General features: G+C 43.5%; 1 protein-coding gene across 7 annotated transcripts in view; it reads left to right on the forward strand.

The window, feature by feature from the left end:
• Nucleotides 1-413: 413 nt before the first annotated feature.
• tnrc18 (trinucleotide repeat containing 18) overlaps nt 414-19,444 on the forward strand; it is a 178,239-nt gene continuing 159,208 nt past the window's right edge. For 6 of the 7 annotated variants that reach the window (XM_070901261.1, XM_070901263.1, XM_070901264.1 and 3 more), the window contains exons 1-2: nt 414-459; nt 2,200-2,533. In XM_070901261.1, coding sequence (XP_070757362.1) covers nt 2,332-2,533 — 202 coding nt within the window. In that variant the 5' untranslated portion in view covers nt 414-459; nt 2,200-2,331. Of the gene's footprint in view, nt 460-1,359; nt 1,379-2,199; nt 2,534-19,444 lie in introns of those variants that run through there. The other variant, XM_070901262.1, reaches the window with a different exon arrangement.

Consider the following 19,444-nt stretch of genomic DNA (forward strand, 5'->3'; position numbering starts at 1 on the left):
ATCATTCAGGGGAGATAATGGGGGAGCCTGGAAACGGTACCTCTCGCAGTACCATTGTAATTGCTCAATGCCGTACAAAGGATCGCCTTGAAACCTCCCGGACTCTCTAATTGGTTTTTCAGGGACGTCGCGAGGGGAAGCTGGCCCCGGGCCAATCAAAGGCGTGTTTACATTGATTGATTGACAGCCGCTCCGGCCAATGGGAGGCTTATTGACACGGGATGATTGACAGGAGGCAGGTCCTGGCCAAACAATGTGTGCTTCATTGCAAAAAAAAGAGTTTGGAAGACTGGCTAGAGTTGAAAGAGGTTTTTTTGGGGGTATTTTGTTTTCCGAATGGCGATTCCACAATCTGCGTTCACCTATAGCCTGGACTCCAAAAAAACCTAGGGGGGGGGGGAGGGGGGGGGGGGGAAAGAAAAAGAAAATCTACTTGGCCTGTCTGGATCGTCCATAAACGTGAGTAAAGTTTTTGCACCTAACGTACTCCTCTAAGTAGTGCACAGTCAACCGTGTTTGTAAGACGCGAAGTGGCGCGCAATCCGCGAAAAACACTATTCTGGGCGCAATCGCACAAGTTTTGGTTGGGAAGTGAGATTCACCAGAACACTAGAGGTTACTGGAACAGAGGTTGGATTGTATGTTCTATGTTTTAAAATACTGCTGTCGAAGAGGCTGTTTTACAGTGTGCTGAAGTTAGATCGGACCTTTTGTAACGCCGATTGAGCAGATCGCTGGCTGCCTGCTTCTCTTCCTTTTTTTTACAAGACTCATTTTCCTCTTTTTGCTAAAAATGAGAACAATTAAAAATAACCAAGCGTAGACGCGTGCTGAGCTTTGGATTTTGCAGAAAACAGAACAAGTTATATTTTATTCAACGGTAGAAGGTGGGGGGGGGGGGGAAGCAGTTGATCAAATGGGCTGTTTTTAATTAAAATCAGGATTTAAGCCATTCCATGAAACACTGGCCAAAGCCAGGAAACCAAATCAAGAAGGCTCCTGAAGGATTCAATTGGCAAATGTGGCGGAGCCTCCTCGACTCAGAAATATTTGATTCTATCTGAAGATGTTCTTTTTTTATTAATGCCTGCTTCTTGCAGTACATTTTGGGGGAACTCACACGCCTAATCCATGACTTTTAGGCATCTATGCGTTCGGCAATTGCATGTTTCAGCATGTTTTATGCATTGTACATTGGGTGAGAGCAGTCATTTGTGAATGAACTTGGGATTTTAGAAGCTCCAACAATGCGCTTTCATGAGGAACCGAATCGGTCGATTGTGAGCGAGCGAAAGGCAGGAATTGAACCGGTTTCATTCGATAAGAAGGGGGTAAATGCTATTTTTCAATCAGCTCTCCTGTACACGGCTGTACTGCAGTGAGTAGATCCCAAATATTCTCTCCAGAGTGAAGCTCTCACTCCATCTGTGCTTCTCCATTAGCGACTATATATTTATTTTGAACATATTGAGCCTGAATCGGTAAAAAAAATTAAACATTTAAAAGATTAAAACATTTTGTGTCGTGTTTTAAAAATAGTGTTTGGCTCCAGAATATAATTATTTATAATTTTATATGGAGAGAGGGGCTCGTGTTTACATCTGCTGGTTGTTTTTCTGTAACGACCAGCTATTGCAGGCAGCTATTTTTTCAGTATGTACCCAACACTCGGAGCTTATACTTGAGGCGCTGAAGTTAAAATGCAGGCGGGTAGATTACTCTGACCGAAAAATTCCTTATTCTCTGCTTTGATGCTGGTGAATGGGGGGGGGGGGGCAGAATAATTTTCCTTAAGAATCGTTTTAAAAGCAGCATTTAGGTCTCCAGACTCTCGGTATATCTGTAGGCAACGCTGTTCAATGAAACGTGAGGCAGAACTGGAACTCGGCGATAACATAGTCTGTTCACGGGGCTCTTGGCAGATGTGTAAAACCGAACGTTAAATTGCAATTTCTGTTTTAAGAGGGAATACTTGTACGCTGAATAATATGCCGATCTTCAAAGGAAATGGGAAATGTTTTGAGTCTAATATGAAGCATAAATTTCATTTCGCTCTAGCTCCTTAAACTAATAACAGCTATATTTTATTCTGAATTTGAGTTCATGTAGGCGAGTGGCTGTTATAAGATGAAGAATTAATATTAATTTTTAATTGCACGAAATATATTGAAGCAATGTTTCTCATTCCCTCCTGCACAGATGCCGTTCAGGATGACGCAGAGAAAGTCCGATCACACGTTTGTAAATCTTGGGACTGTCTAACTAGCCTGAATTAAACAGGAAGAATTTGTTCAGAAACCCCAAGTTGGAAGGATTCGCTCTGACCCGATTATGGATGGCAGAGATTTCGGCCACCACCGAACTGTTCACGTCCCGTCTCCTCTGCTCACCGGGTTGGGCATGGAGGCGCACAGGGTCGGCGCGCCGGCCGGCAGGATCGCTCCGTCGTCTGGCCACATGAGCTCGGCGCTCGGCTCCCACCTCCCCCCGGGCAAGTACCTCTCCTCCCCGGTCTCGGTGCACGGGCACTCGGGTAAGTCTTGCCTTCCTCTTCCAACGATTTCGAGTAGATTTTTTTAAGGCGAATCTGTTACATGTGGGGCCCACCCTAGAGTTGTTGGAAATGAGTGTTTAAAAAAAACAATGATTTTTCAAAACCACGAGAGTTTGTTCAGTAAAAGATAGTCCTTTAATTGAGGTGATGATGTGGGGTGGGGTGGGGGTGCTGAACTGCGAAAGAGATTGTGAGGATTCTAAAAGTTTGCTTAGAAGTTCTGCAAACTTACTTTTTTTTACATACAATGAAAGAATTTAGTGTGTAAATTGTGTTAACAATTAATGTAAATATTCCTTAACAATAATACTTAGGGTCAAGTGTCCATTTTCCAGATCTCATTGACTATAATCAGATGTTTCTGTGTAGCCCCCTCTTTTATCAACTGTTTAGCGCTTTCGAATGGATTTTCTTGCAACGCGAATCGGTCTTAGTGCTTTTGGTGTGGAGAATCAGTACAGTGTAAGAAATTGAGAAAGTTTGTGTTGAATAGAATGGAGTAAAGGCCCGTTCGCTCGGAGCTTTTTGTTGTTTAGCATTAATCAAGCGGCTTTACTCGTGGTAGTATTGAGATTGGAGAACAGTGGCGAGCTGTAGTTAAAATGAGCTATGCCCCCGTCACAAACGTTCGAGTTCAGTACAATTCTGCAGCACCTAAACCCGCACTTTGAAACCCGAGTCAGTATTTTTTTTTAAAGCAGAAAATGCTAGGTTGTGCAGACAAGCCTTTAGGGCTGAGTTACAGTTTCTCTGGAACGGCTCCTTTCGTTTGGAATGCAATGTTCGAATCGTACTTTTAAGCGAGAGAGAAACGTGTTTCCCTGTACCTGTACATCTGGTGTTTGGAGGGTTGGTTAGGAAGTGGCATTCGAGCGTTTTATTCTGGTTTGGGGACAAGTTCCCTTCGGTGCCTTCAATGCTTACCACTTCCCCCTTCTCTTTTTAAAAAACACATCTCCCAATATCTAAACATGCAGAGCGGTTCGAAGCAGAGAAGAGAGAGAAAGGAATGGTTGAGACTATAGCCAGGTTTAAGACAGAGATTGTACCGATAGTCTAAAAGTGGAGGTTTTCAGCAAGATTCGTGACTAAAGTTAAACAAGCAATTGAGATGGAAAGGAACTTAAAACCGAACTAAGTTGTAAACAACTATGTGGTAAATGTGAGCGAATATTCCGCAGCTTTGTCTAAAGAGGTTCTAACGTTCTTCTAATCCCCCCTAAAAGGGTGCCCTTTTTGTATGTAAATACACACGCATTAATCACAAATAAATGCAGACAGCAATCTTTAGTACACTTAACGCTTCGGTGGATGGATATTCTTTCTGATACAGAGTTTGGGCGAGGCTTGTAAGGAATGGGAACTCGTGTTATTTGGAGCCTGTGTCATATATTGTCGGTTGCCTATTCTCAATCGACTTATTTATTTTTTGAAAGTTTATGCTGATAGTAATACACCGTTCGTATTCCCCCCAAAGCACACAGGGCAGAAACAGGCAGAAATCTTGACATTACAAAGCGACATAAAAGGTAGTGGGGGGTGGGGGGGGGGGGGGGGTTTAAGGGTGCACGACAGCTGGTTAAATGAATTGTAAATGTTTCTCGAGGAAGCTGTGCCTCGCTGACTATTTTTTCCCTCAAGCATGCAAATTGTCTGACATTCACGCTTGTTAGGGTTGATTAGAATTGCGCAGATTGCAAAATCACCTTTGTGTGACAAAGAGCTGGTGGAGCAGGGCGTAGAAAGCACTAAACATGACGCTTGTGAAACCACATACATTTAATTGTATGGGTATATATATATATATAATGGCAAAATGATTTGTAGGCAGTTCGAGATTCCCTGAAGTCCAAGGAGCAATGACATATCCACCTTGAATATGAATCATTGCTAATATTTCTAAGCGCAGTCCTTAATTCATTTCAGCACATTCACTAAGGTTTAGACCGTTAACTGTTTATGTTTTGACCTTGGTTGTTTTGGGACTGTGTTTACAAACTGGCGCTCTTTTGGAGCAGTTGCCTGTCTGACTGTCAAACGCACCTTTTTTAAAAAGTTCCATTAGCCCCCCCCCACCCCCGGATTATTCCCCACCCCGATCTGCTCAGCCAGAGTGGCAGCGAGGTCACGTCGTTATCAGCGATTCCGCGCCCCCTCCACCGTTCTGTGAAAAGTAGAAAGTTTCAAAAAATAAATAAGTCGATTGACAATAGGCAACCGACAATATATGACACAGGCTCCAAATAACACGAGTTCCCATTCCTTACAAGCCTCGCCCAAACTCTGTATCAGAAAGAATATCCATCCACCGAAGCGTTAAGTGTACTAAAGATTGCTGTCTGCATTTATTTGTGATTAATGCGTGTGTATTTACATACAAAAAGGGCACCGATGTAATGCATTGTTTTCGCGGGCACAGCTAAGGTTGGCGGCTGCATGTTTGCCAATGGAGGAATGGGGCTTTAGTTCAATCCCTGCAAGCTGAGCTGAAACATTTTTTGATTCTCTAGTTTTAAAACAAAAGCGTTTCCCTACATTACAACCTCAACAAGTACTTATTTACAAAATCAAAATACTGCGGGAGTTAGAAATCTGAAACAGAAAGAGAACATGTTGGAAACACTCAGCAGATTGCTGCCTGACCTGCTGAGTATTTCCAACGCTTTTCTCTTCCTATTTCAAAAAGTACTTCACTGGCTGTAAAGCGCTTTGGGACGTCCTAAGGTGGTGAACGGCGCGATTGAAACGAGAGTCCTCTCGTTTACCGAGTTCGCAAAACCTCTGACAGCTTCTTTGCCGAAGACGGCCGCTTAAAAGGAGAGGCGCTTTTAATATATTTTCGTCGGGGCCAGCTGAGTGACGAGGCTGCCTGGTGTATGCGTGATAATGGAGGAATGAGGCGTTAATTCAAACCCTGTGTGCTCACTGGCAGAACTGAAACCTTTTTGATTTCCAGTTCTCCTTGTTCGCTAACGTTAAATATTAGAAGAGGCTGGCCAGCCAGACCTCCTGTAAAACTGGAGCTGCTGGTTACAGTGTTAATATTCAGTCCTGTACTTGTAAATTGTTCCTATTGTACGAGCGTGCCGGACTTACACTGTTGCTTGGCAAGGCTCTTTCTGCTGTTCTTTATTTTATTCATACAGTTGAGTGAGATTGACTATAAGTTTTAACTTTAAAAATTACTGTGAATAGTATATTCCGCTGTCCATGTGTCCCCCAACATTACCTTAATGGCTTTTTACATGTTAAATTATGGACAGTGGTTTTAAGTTACGATTAAAGACTTCGGCAGACTTGTAGTCGAAAGGTGGCTGTACATTAGCATTAAAAATACCTGGTCGCACTTCTTTGAAGTCGAGGTGGACTTGTAAATTAACCACAGCAGTTTTTGGGGGCGATTCTATTAAAATACATGCAGGGGTTGTAAGTGAAAGATTCGGAATACTTAAAGTAATGTAATGTGACCATGAGAAGAACTGTATGGACTAAAACATGAAAGTGTAAAAAAACCCTATTGAAGAGGCGACAGGAATTGTAAGGGCAGAAATTTGAATGTAGAAAGATCCCGCGGATTACTTTGACCGGGTTTGGCTATTTGTAGATGTGTTGCCGAGGTAGAAGGGTTGGATCTTAGCTCTGGAAGCGCTGTTACAACAATTCTATTTTTAAAGTGGCGTTTTAAAAAGTGTAACGCCGAGGAAAGGCCAGCTCAGACTACACTGCTGGAAAGCTTCATGTGATACTGCACATTCCCAGAACCCAGACCCGCCAGTGTCCTTGGGAAAGTCCAGCAGTAACTGCTACCATACGCTCTTCTACGCCACATCCCCATAAAATTCGCGAACTGAATCAACATATCGCGCAATATCTTCATCATGTTAAGAGAAAGCTTAGCAAAGGGAGCGCGTTTGAAACTCCGCTGTTTAAGTACACAGTATTCCCTTCCGTCTTTTGTTTCCCCGTAAAGAACTCTGGCATTAAAAAAAAATAAACGCTGGTTCATCGTTTTAATGCCGTGCACTCTTGACCAGCTGAAATTCTCACCAGTTCCGGACTGAAAAGTTCAACTTGAATAAAAGCGATTCTGCAATCTTAACGCCACTGCGCAGAAACCCGCAGACTGGTGTATTGCCTTTTGTACATTTGTACTATAATTAGGGACAGGGAGGTTTATACAGGGTCAGCCGCCGTCTTTTTCGAGTGCACCGTTGGACCAACGAACCGAGCCAGGTAAAGTCAGCAAAGTTGCTGCTTAAGTTATGCCAAGGATATGAGCGGGCCTTGCCCCCCCCTCCCCCCCATCCCCCAACCCTCTTCCTGGCCACACTGAGGATTCTACCAGATGAGGTGGGGATATGTATCTGCAGAAAGTAGAGCGAGGGGGTAGAATGACTGAGGCCACGAACCCTACTAGAAACATCAGATAACTGTGTCGCTTGGCCACATACTCCGGCCAAGAAGAAATGGCACAATTGCGGACACTGTCCGCTGTTAGTTTGCTCTTGTTCACTTTTACTGTTGGTGCCCATGCTTGCTTGAGCACTGAAGGAGCGATCGCGCCTGTTGGGTGGGTGATTTATCGGGACACCAGACAGCGTGCTGCAAGCTTTGATCGCTTGCTTCAACTGAGCACCGACTGATCCCGTGCCCAAAAGGAATAAAAAAAGTTGCGTCCGCCAAGGACTAGGTATGATAAATGAGTCAGATGGTTCTAAATTACAGCCTGCCGCTTCCAAAAATGGAAGTGATTTGGCGCAGGTTTAACCCTATAATGCGAGGGATCAGGCTGGGTACATTCTAATTGAAGAGGTGGCAGAAATGCTTCATTCCCCAGCCCCAGCTTTGCTGTAGTCAGGGTTCATAACGGAGTCTTGTTCTTGTGACTTCTGTACTCCCAAACTTCAAAGCTTCCGCCGAACAGGCATTTGAAGATGAATATCCCCAGAGCTGCGGACTGTTTGAGCCCCAAATATAGCGTTGAACCCTGGAGGGCACTAGATTATAGATGAATTTAAGGGGAAGCTGGATAAACACATGAGGGAGAAAGGAATAGAAGGTTACGCTGATTGGGTGAGAAGAAAAAGAAAGACTTGGATTTATAAAGCTCCTTTCACGATCACCGGACGCTTTACAGTACACAGTACTTTTGGCGTGTAGTCACTGTTATAATGTGGGAGAGGGCTGGTATGGAGCATAAACCCCAGCACGGAGCAGTTGGGCCGAATGGCCTCTTTCTGTCTGTGCTGTACCTTCTATCCCTATAACATGGGGAAATGTATGGAAAGAGTTAACTTTTGAAGGGGAGTCCAAACGGCCAGCCGGGAAGAGATACCTATTTGCAAACTGAATCGGAGTAGTCTGTCACGGATAGAAGGGGAATCTTCATCAAAGGATAAGAACAAAATTGTTTTAAGCACTGATACCAAAAGAGATCTGAAATCCCAAACAGGAATCTGGCCGCTCCCTCAGAAATCAATCCCAATGTCCTGCACCACAATATCCGTTTCGCAACCGTCTTACCGTCTGCTTTCCCCGTCAGTCTTCGCACACACACACACACAAAGTCAAGATCTTTTTTTTTAAAGTTTCATGTTTACATTTCTTTTATTTTCCTTCCTTCCACTGGAGGTTTAGTCTAGACTTTTACTCACCCGGTTTATACACATTCAATAAGTAGATGTAATCATTTTGAACGGACCCTGGCTTATTGATTCCCCTCCACCACCACCAGCTCATTCTGTCTCACTGAAGGGCGAGGTAATGCTGGGTTGTACTGTGTGACTCATTCTCGGGACATTCCCTCGCGTTGGATACTTTGGCAGTCTATAATTTGCTCCCCCCAAAATAATCTGTAAAAAGTTGGTTTAGTTGGGTAAAGGAAAGGGGGGGGGGGGGTTAACTCATTTTAAGACAGTCTCCGGTTCGACTTACGTGGCCCTTCAAAATGTCCGGTTTTAATTTCTGGTACAGTGGTTGCGGCAGCTTAACTGCGTTTTAACCCTCCCGTGGCACATTAAAGTTGTGGGAGAATTCCTAACTGGAGCTTTAAAAAAAAAACGCTTACAGCCATCGAAAACAATTGGGAATTTGCCATATTTCAACCGGAGTGTCCCTGTCAATTTCGCGTCAGTGTCACCCTGTATATTTACATCGGCCAATCCGCGCACTGGCCTGATTTATACGGTGGAGTAAGCAAATAGGTCAATGCCCTTACAGTTGCAACCAGAGTGTCAGAGAAATCCAACAAACGCAAATTACATTTATAGATCCGCGTTAAGGGGTCTTTTTAATTAAAAAGGCTGTACATTTTAAGTTCGAGTTCTTTTTATTAAAGAACCCCCAGAGAAACCGAGGTGAAGGAACTAGACCCCAGTGCAGGATCCCATCGAGTTTATACATACTGTAGAAGGATAAAAGACAAGGTGAACGAGCAAGTTCCCTGATGGGGTGACTCCAAAAGTTTGGCGTTTTAAAAGCGGAGGAGAATGAGATGACTGACGGACTGAGGAGATAAATGCAGTTTTTAGATCCTTGTGGGTACTTGAGAGAACAAAAATCTCAATGTTTAGTTTATCCCACTTAATTCGCGTTAAAAGTTGAACTGCCTCTTTCCAAACGGACGATTCTTGTTGACTTTTGTTGCGATCTGGAGTGCACTGCCTGAAAGGACGGTGGAAGCAGATTCAACAGGGGAGTTGGATAAATACTTGCGATGGGGAAATATTTGCCGGGCTATGGGGAAAGAGCAGGGGGTAGTGGATCGCTCTTTCAAACAGTCCGGGCAGGGCGGGCCGAATGATCTCTTTCTGTGCTGCATCATTCTAGCAAAGCAGAGCATTGCTCCCTCTGCACATCACATTTTAGTGAAGCCCCGGAGAGGGATCGGGCCATGCATTTACTGGAAAACATCAAGAGCGAAACTGCCTTGTTATTGTAGATTTGCAAATGCCGTCTTTGGCAGGCTAACCGCCCTCCCCCCCGCAAAAAAATAAAGTTCATGTTTAGATTTAACTTCCAAAAAAATATTGAGGCAATTATTGCTGGTAATTTCTCAAGCAGAGCATTGTGGCGAGCAGCGATTAGGAAGAAGTTGGTTGTGTAGTACAGTACAGCACTTAATGGCAGCTGCGCTGTGGTCAGTGGGCGGGGAGTGAGTATCAGATGTTTTTTTGCCATTAGTTCGGAAGCATTAGCAAAATTGCTGTTGTTTTGGAAGACTTTCTTTCGAGCGAGCCCGCCGAACAGCTTATTGTCCGCTCAACGTTCCTAGATAAATAATTGAGTAGGAATGATGAGAGTAAAATAGTACTTTGTCCCCCACACCCCACCCCACCCGCAACCCTTTTTTTTGGGCTTGTCGGCATAATGTCCCGAAGCAACGATTGAATACTCTTGGAGAACACTCGGGGGTTTTGTTACAGAAAACACTGCAAAGCCAATGTCTTTCTGTGTCTACAAGCAGCGGCCAAGTCATAAGTTCCAAGGGCGCTTTGTCTTGAAGCTTACAGGAATCCCCCCTTTCCACAGATCCTGTAGTTCATGTCATCTACTAGGTTCAGAGGCATTCATCCATTGCTCTTTGTACTGGGGTTACATTCACGTGGACGGCGAGGCCATCAGCGCAATGGAAAACACAAGCAATTCAAACCAGGTGGAATTACTTGTGTTGTCTAGCCTCTTGTGTCAGTCCCCACCACTTGCTTCGCCCCTCTCAGCTCTGGAATGCCCTCCCTAAACCTCTCTTTCCTCCTTTTAGACGCTCCTTAAACCCTACCTCTTTGAGCAAGCCTTTGGTCACCTGTCCTAATATCTCCTTATGTGGCTCCCATGTCAAATTTGGACTGATTACGCTCCGCTAAGGCGCCTTGTGGGAGGATTTTACTACATTAAAGGCGCTATATAGAATCATAGAATGATTACAGCACAGAAGGAGGCCATTCGGCCCGTCGAGCCCGTGCCGGCTCTCTGCAAGAGCACCTCAGCTAGTCCCACTCCCCCGCCCTTTCCCCGTAGCCCTACATTTTTTTTTCCTTCAGGTACTTGTCCAACTCCCTATTGAAAGCCAGGATTGAGTCTGCCCCCACCTCCCTTTCAGGCAGTGCAAGTTGTTCTGTAGATTTCTTGTTAGTCTGACTTCAGAAACAGGGTGGGGGGAGGTTAGTTATACCACCCTCACCCCTCGTCTGCGACTACAGAGCAGCACTTGAAACTGATGGGCGTGTATTTCACTGTTGCTCTATTGCTAGTTGTGTCTGGATAACCCTCCATAACCTGCAGTTTTTTGTGGTGTTTTTACCCGTTATGACAAAGTGCCAGTGGGAGAGAAATTGAATGTCAAGTCTTGTTAAGTATTCATCCACATTTACAGCGGAGTTTCTATGGAAACGCATTATCGCGTACTTCCTATAAGACCCTCAATAGCAGGAGATTGCTAATGGGGAAAAAAAACCTGCAAGATCTCTGTGAATAACGAAGAGCCTTGGTATGTAGGGTCAACGAGTAAGACAGAAAGGTGGAGTACAATTCCCCTCAAGTTTCTGTATACCAGAGAGGTTACCTCGAATGGGAAGGTGTGTGTGTGTGTGTTGGATACAAATGTATAGATAGTATGAAGAGGGGACCTATTGCTCTCGGAGCGGAAGTGCTTTCAATAGGGTTCTATATAGAAAGGAGAGTGGGTGTTGTTGGCTCGGGTTAGTCGTGAATTGAGGTTTCATGCACTATTTTGGACTCGAGTGAATGTCACTATTCAGAAACTGTGTTTATCTGCTCCGACCTGTAGTAAGGACCACCTGCTTTTTCGAAATAAAAAAAAACCCTAATTACTCCTATCTGCACAAAGACGACTTTTTAGTGCACATTTCTTTTCCATGGGTCACATTACTGGTCAACCGACGACTGTGGACTGCTTTCATTCACTGTGATTGCCACTAGGAACGGCAGACATTTCCTCTGCGTTGCGGGGTGGCGGTAACCGGGTGCCTCGGAGCCGTGTTATCCGCCAGAGTACGGAGCTGGTCAACATTTGCATGCTTGGGGATATGCTTTTTAATTCCAAGTTTTTTGTTGCTATTGCTAGGACCGCGACTGGCTTTTTTCTTGGAATAAAGGGAGGTACAGAATAAACTCAACACTGAAGGGAAGGGGGTGGGGTGCATTCTGCATTTTTGGACATGCCGATCCAAACTTAGCAATCTTTGCTGCACTTCACCAATAATCCTTTCATTAACTTAAAAGCAATGTGTGCTTTAGTGAAACGTAGAGCGCCCGGTTTGCATTGCTGTGCTGGCTGTGAGTTAACACTGCCCGCCTATACTGCAGACAGCAAAGTATATTGAAGACGTGTTTGCCAGTGTTTTAGTGGTTATGGTACCGTTTACATCGGGTACCCACAACATTAATTAAAGCAACACACACTAATTATCTGAAATGTCAAGCAGCCATGGGTCTTTGCAGGCTTGATGCTGAAAAGTGCTCTGTATAGTCTTTACCATGCCTCTGACTTTATGCCTTGATCTTAAAAATCCCATCTGCAATAAATTTTGCTTTTAATCTCGGACCATATAATTCATTTTGCCCCGTTTTGAAACGTTCGCGACTTTATTCCTGCTGAATTCGCCCCTTAAGTCCCGCACCCCTTCTTTTAACTAACATTTTGACACGTTATTTAAATATACTTGCATTTGAGCTGTCCTGACTGACGGTCTTGTCTCAGTGTATCGTCCTGTAGATGGACCGTGTTATGTGCGAGCATTTCCGAGCACACCAGCATTTGTTTCAAACGGCCAAAGTCCATGACAGTAAAATGTGGATGTTGTCATTTTAATCCTGGGGAAACGACATCTCCCGAGCCTTGTGTACAAGTTGTCTAGTGGCCTCCACCTGCACAGCACATTCCACCCACTACAGTAAAAGGGAGAGACCAAATTGCACGTTCCTTTAATGGCTGGTAAATAAAGGATTTCGCCACTTGCCGAACGACACAGCCCGTTCTATAAAGTGCCAAGGTTTATTTTTTTTAGAAAATACACCAGTGCCTGTGGCTTAGCAGTCCGAGAAATTCAACAAGACCACTTCGAAGAGCTGATTGTCCTGAATTGTTTGGTGGGTGTTTATATGTTTATAACCAAGAAAGGCAGGTGTGTGTTTGGGGGGAGGGGAGGGGGGGGGGGGGTTAAAGTAGTGGAAGCTGCCAGATTGCAGCTGTAAAATATTTATTGTTTTTAACTAACTCTGGGAAAGGCAGACGAGAAGACAAACTATGCGGTCACACTGCATATATTGCAATATCTAATTTTTAAATGTGCTTGTTAAAGGCCAAGCGAGGCACATTCTGCCACAGTAGAGGTGCAATCCAGCCAAAGTCAGAACTCTCAATCCTGGCCCAACAGCCAAAAGCTGCCCGTCTCCCAAACTTAATTCAGATTAATTCAGTTTTCATTGTTTTTTAAAAAATTGTTTACGGTGAGATTTTGATGATCAATTTGCCCTGATGATCATTTCTCCCCTTCAGTTTCACCAGCTCTTCGGGATAAGGAAGCAAAAAATCTTTCCCCTCCCTCCAAAAAAAAACCCAACCTACCAATATGCAGAGTGCACTTTGTCCCCCTTGAACCTGACTGCTCAAACCGTTCTTATGGATGGAAGATGTCTCTTCTTGTTAAGCTCATGCCCCCAAAAAATAATGTTCCAAACACATATTAGCAGTGTAGTGTTAGTGACAAATGGGCTATAGGATAACGCCATTGTAGCACTGCTAGGAGATGGAAGTATTTCTTTTGACAGCCCTGTGTAGATGTTATGAAGTCTAGTTATATATTTTGCCAACTGTAGAATTTGATAATTTTATGTGCATACAATAATAATGGCAAGGGGGAGCAAAATGAGTCTTTAAAGTCTCTCTCCGAGTCTCCACGGTGCATACACTTCCACAGCAGCCCACTCTGGGCTTTTGTGTTATCAGTTCAAATGACTGAGTCTGGTTGACTGCTGGCGGCTCTCCCCTTGGTCCTGGCTTGCTTTTAAAGAGACACAAGGCAGATTCCAGCCTGACAGCCCCATCACTTCATTACAGTCCACAGCCCCCTGCGCTCAAATCCCACGTCGCAATTTCTTTAAGCCTCTCCGTTCACCCCCCTCCCCCTCTACTCCTTTGACCGGAGTTACAGAAGGAGAAGCAAAAAAAATGAATAATGCATAAATCTGTTTAAAATGCATGCCAATCCATAACTTGAAAGGCAAAAGCGCTGAGATTCTTTTTTTTTTGCGGGGGGGGGGGGGGGGGGGCTTTTTATTTGCTGGGAGTCAGCAGATTGCCGTATCTCTTTGGTTCATTGCTTTGGAAAGGGGAGAGGGAGCCATCTGTCTGGGCACTTTGAATGTGGTGGGCCCTTTTTATTAGGGGGGGGGTTCTGTGCCACTAGGTCCAACGGTATAGATTCCTACACATTTCAACCGTCAATCCAGATTAAGTAGGAATCAATACACTATCTGCCCACCCCAGCCTCTTTCGCTTGGTGCAGTATTGGTCTGGAAGTTTAACCCATTTCACATCAAACTTAATGAAAAGCCACAGTAATACCCTTCCTCGCGACTTCAAGTTGCATTTAGAAATAAGTTGCAGGGCCAATCGATAGGAGACACATTGGATGTGCCTTTTCTTTTAATGGACCATCTACACAAATCAACCTTAAAACCGACTGTGTACCTTCGTGTTTTCAGCTGCGGGGTTTCATGTGGTGGAGATTCTGCTGAAGTTGAGCTGACAACGGGCAAACTGCTAATAACCTGGACTGCTCCTTAATTCTAAATCTGTATACTTGGCAGTATTTGTAAAGGTTTCATTGATTCCTTTATGGAGGGAGGCTCAGAACAGCACTCTGTATCTAGCTGTCCAGTTAGTTTCTCTTCAGTTATAGTGCAGCTACAAGTCTCAGAAGGTTATGTATGTGTATGGCAGCAGACTGGAGTTAGGCAGCCAACTGCAGACAGTACTGAGGTCAGTCATTATTTGAGCTGCATGCAAAACTCTGTTCCCCACCTGGCTTCTTTATAATGCTGTGAGTGTATGTGTCAGAAGGGAGCTTAGAAGTTGCCCAAGAGGTGCCTGCTTACTCTTAAAATACGAATGCATATCGGGCTGGAGTTATACCGCATCTGGTGTGAGCTCAAAGCAGTGTGAAGTGGCCTCCCACAGAGGCGCTCATACCACTTGGGTTTAGTGCTGGGTGGGGGAGTTCAGGCTGGGAACAGACTTCCTGACTTATGCTGTCACTTTCATGTTAATGCACACCCAAAACCACCTGGCATTAAGATAAGCGACAGTATAACTAGATGAACCTTCCTAGAAATGCTAAAATGTAACCGGATTGATTGGCGTTATTTGAAATTCAAGTTTTACATTATTTAAAAAATGGTATTGATCTCTGAATTAGCACAGAGTATAACTGAATTTTTTAAAATTGATTTTTCGGGATGTGGGCATCGCTGGCAAGGCCAGCATTTGTTACCCATAACTACTTGCCCCTTGAAAAGTTGGTGAGTCGTCTTCTTGAACCGCTGCAGTCCCATATGCTGAAGGTACTCCCACAGCGTTGTTAGGGAGGGAGTTCCAGGATCTTGACCCAGGGACAATGAAGGGACGGCCGATATATGCCCAAGTCAGGTTGGCATGTGACTTGGAGGATAACTTTCCTTGACCTGCTAGATGATGGAGGTGGCGGGTTTGGGTGGTGCCATGGAATGGTAATTTAGAAGGTAATTTAGAAGTATCATTAGAATTTAGAATAGTGGTAATTTAGAAGTATCATTATTGTAGAAGAGGATTGTCAGTATTACATTTTACAATCATAGCAAGACGTTAACTTGCAGGAGAGGCACCAGCTCTGAGAGGCCAAAGGCACTTCTTTCTTAACCCAAATTTGAGCTGGCCTTGGGAATGGAGTAATGGCCATCTAGGGAAATGTTCCTGCAAAAGCTTTTTAGTCTTGGGGAATCCTTTTGGAAGGTGGTAATTTGAAAGTGAAGACTGATGTGTTTTATTAGCAGTTAGTGGGGTGTGTCTGTCAGCAGCAAAGTGTCTGTGACATCTCTCTAACACCCTATGACTCTAACACCCCATGACACAAAAGCAATCAGAGGCTTCCAAAAAAAATCCTCTTCATTCTTAGGCGACAATGAAATTGGTTTCTACGATTTTTCTTTCTAAATTTGTCTGCAAAGGAGCCTGATTCTTTTCTACCAGATATTTTATATCTACGTCTGATTGATACAAAGCAGAAAATGGTTATAAATCTCTAAAACAAGATAAATGTGTCACTGGCTTAGGAAACATAGTAATGTTACAGGAAATATGGAGGCTGCTTTTTATGAAATGTAACTGCCTTCAAACCCTCATATATTGCTGATCATATTGATAATTATATGTAAATGATTAGGAGTAAAGGTGTTGACATATGAAATATTTAGAATCGTTTTGGGGCTCTATCTAATCAAATCTGACTATTTTCTTTTCTTACCATGGGTGTCAATCAATGCAAAACCAACACTGCCAACCCTCAGTGTACAATAACCTTGCTTAAGTGGAACTGTAACAGTAACTTCCCCCTCCCCCTTTAAAAATTTGTACTTTATAACCTTTGAAGAAAACTATTCTTGCCCTCACCAAGAAATATAAAAAGATTCTTTGAAACTGGCCTGATTATATCTCGGGAGCGGTGCTCCTCGAGGTTTTCTGTGCTGTAGCCAGTCTGCAAAAGTGGAAGAGGGAGAAAACCGGATAAAAGTCCCACCTTTTCTGGGTGAGAAAGCCAGATTCTATGGAACAGAAGGCAATTAACTCCTTCGGTGCTGAATTCAATCGGGATAATAGGGACCCGAGTAACACCGTGCCTTTCAACTTATTGACTGCCTTTGCACACAATATTCCTTATTTTATGCCCGCACTGTTTCTGCTGCAATAAAAGAGTTTATTTATACACTGAAACTTATCATCCATATAGTGAAACAATTTTCTTCCAAATTGTTAAAACCCTCACTATTTGTCTTTTTTGTTTGCGAGCGCCACGCAGTTTTATGTTTGTGGGTGTGATAATCTCATTTCCCACAGGATTAATATTCAACATCTGTACAAATGTGGAATGATGACTCACATATGCGAAATGACACCCCGATGGTCCCAGAAGTAGCTTAAAAGGCGGAATTATTGCTTCAGTGAAAGCTGTGCACATATAGGTTCCGCTGTCTCCGCACAGTATCAGTACGTCCGAGATATTCTTCCACTCGACAAAAAGCCATAATAAATTGTACATGCATATGTATGGACCATCCTACTAATTGTTTGCATTTAAAGTCGAGCGAGCTATAGACTGTCTCCGAATAGGAAACGGAGACTTGGTCACAAAGAATGTAAAATGATTTGAAATGCTTATTTTTTAAAATTTGTTTGCGGTTGAAGACTGCTTGGACATGTTTTGACGGGGAGGGCGTTTGAGAGAATGGGTGAAGTATTAATTGCTGGGGCCCAGTTTGCTTTTTTTCAGTACTATCTGCTTGTGTGGTTAAAACTGGGAATTCTGTCCCTTATTAGCCATGACAGGGACTCGACTCCTTTACGGTGTTTGTCTTATGTTATAGCTTTAAAAGGCAATCTCTTTCTTGGCAACGGTTTAATCGCCTCATCTCGAGTTTTCCGTAACCCTTGGGAGATTGCATAATGCACAACAGCACTAGATACATACTGCTTTTAATGGCTGTGCTAACTCCACTGAATGGTCCCTTACATTGCGCAGAGCCGGAATCTGTTTCTCATCACCAAACATATACAAGATTGTGCAAGTCAGCCTTAATGCTAAACATCATAAAGCAACTGGAGGATAGAAGTGGGTATGTGTCTGTGTGTGTGTGTCTGTCTGTGTGTGTGTGTATCTGTCTCTGTGTCTGTCTGTCTGTGTGTGTTTATCTGTGTGTATGTGTGTGTGTGTTTGGCTGTCTGTTTGTGTCCATCTGTGTGTGTGAGTGTGTGTGTGTGTGTGTCCATCTGTATGTTTGTGTGTGTGTGTGTTTGGCTGTTTGTGTGTGTCCATCTGTGTGTGTGTGTCTGTCGGTCTGCATGTGTGTGTCTATCTGCATGTGTATTTGTCTGGCTGTTTGCGTGTGTATGTGTGTCTGGCTGTCTGTGTGTATGTGTCCATCTGTGTGTGTGTGTGTGTATGTGTGTCTGGCTGTTTGCGTGTGTATGTGTGTCTGGCTGTCTGTGTGTATGTGCCCATCTGTGTGTGTCTGTGTGTGTGTGTGTGTGTCTGGCTGTCTGTGTGTGTGTGTGTGTGTATGTGTGTCTGGTTGTGTGTGTGTGTGTGTGTGTATGTGTGTCTGGCTGTCTGTGTGTGTGTGTGTGTGTGTGTGTCTGGCTGTGTGTATATGTGTATGTGTGTGTGTGTGTGTGTGTGTGTGTGTGTGTGTCTGGCTGTCTGTGTGTGTGTGTGTGTGTGTGTCTGGCTGTCTGCATGTGTGAGTCTATCTATGCCTGTGTATTTGTGTTTCTGTTTGCATGTGTGTGCATCCGCATCCATTTATTTAAAAAGAACCCCAAATGCTAGGCTATATTCAAAGGAAGGAAGACCATTCCTAATGTTTTGTTGGATTTTAATCTTTTGAGGACTGATATCTCGTTTCACCTACAATAACATGTTTTGATATTTTTCAGTGTGCTCAAATGCACAAAAAAAACTGTTCAGTGGAATTGTACAGTGCTCAAATTCTGCTTTGTAAGACCGAATATTTGAAATCTGTGATATACCATGACTTTGACCACTTCAGAATAGAGCACGGAATTCAAATAACACCGTGTGTCTAAAACGGATTAAAAATCCTACATTCTCCACTTACAGTCTCTTGCACAACAATACCGGGGGCTTTGAACAGAATGCGAAACGTGATATTTTGTGACTTATAATAGCCATTTACTGACATCTAAATTGAGCTTTTGGTGAGGCCCTGCCCAAGCTGTAATGTGCCATGCAGAATATTGGCAAGAGGGGGACAACATTATGATAGAAATAGATACTTAACTAATCACTTTGCCCTTGAGTTGGTCTGGGCACCATACTATACTGCCCATGTACTTTAGCCAGTGGTTAGTTTGTCATACAGAGGCTAGCTAGCTCCATTGCAATAACACAGCAAACAGTGAAATATATTTTTAGCCTTTCAGTTTATTAACTGAGCAATTGACGCACATGCTAATGGAAAAAACATACCCACACCGTACAAACATAATCCCAAATTCGGAGCATGCTGAGGCTCGCTGGTACCTGTATCTGTTTGTTTATGTGCAAATATGTTTAGTATGGCCCAAATTCCTGATTTAATCAGTAATGGATTGAGTGTTCGATTACAAAAATAATTGGCTGCCATGGCCCTAATAAAGATTTATGAGGTACCCCAAAAGAATAAAGGTGATGGTGGCCTAACAAGAGGTAACGATGATTCATTGCGCAGTTCAGCCGTGGCTAATAAATCTGTATCTGTTATTCTAGTGAAAGCTGTGACCTTTATCGTCTTGGTGAAGGATTCTTTAACTTTTTAACATGGCATCAATTACCAAACGATGTTTCAACTGGAATTTGGATAATGCGAAATGGTGAATGTTTTAAGAACTGCAGCAATATTAAACTTTACAAGATGGCTGCCTTTCACCTCCACGCCCACCACCGTTGTTCCCAGCCCACCGCTGCTTATTTAGAAAAGGCTGTAAATGAAGTGCCTTGTGTTCCTCTGGAGTTTGCTATTTTGACTTTTAACATGCAACAAATTTACTGTAATCATTTTTTTAAAAAGCAGATGTTTTAGACATAATTTCCAAGGCCGCCCAAAGACCCTCTGCTTAAA

Source organism: Pristiophorus japonicus, chromosome 15 (genome assembly GCF_044704955.1).
Source record: "Pristiophorus japonicus isolate sPriJap1 chromosome 15, sPriJap1.hap1, whole genome shotgun sequence".
Lineage (NCBI taxonomy): Eukaryota > Metazoa > Chordata > Chondrichthyes > Pristiophoridae > Pristiophorus > Pristiophorus japonicus.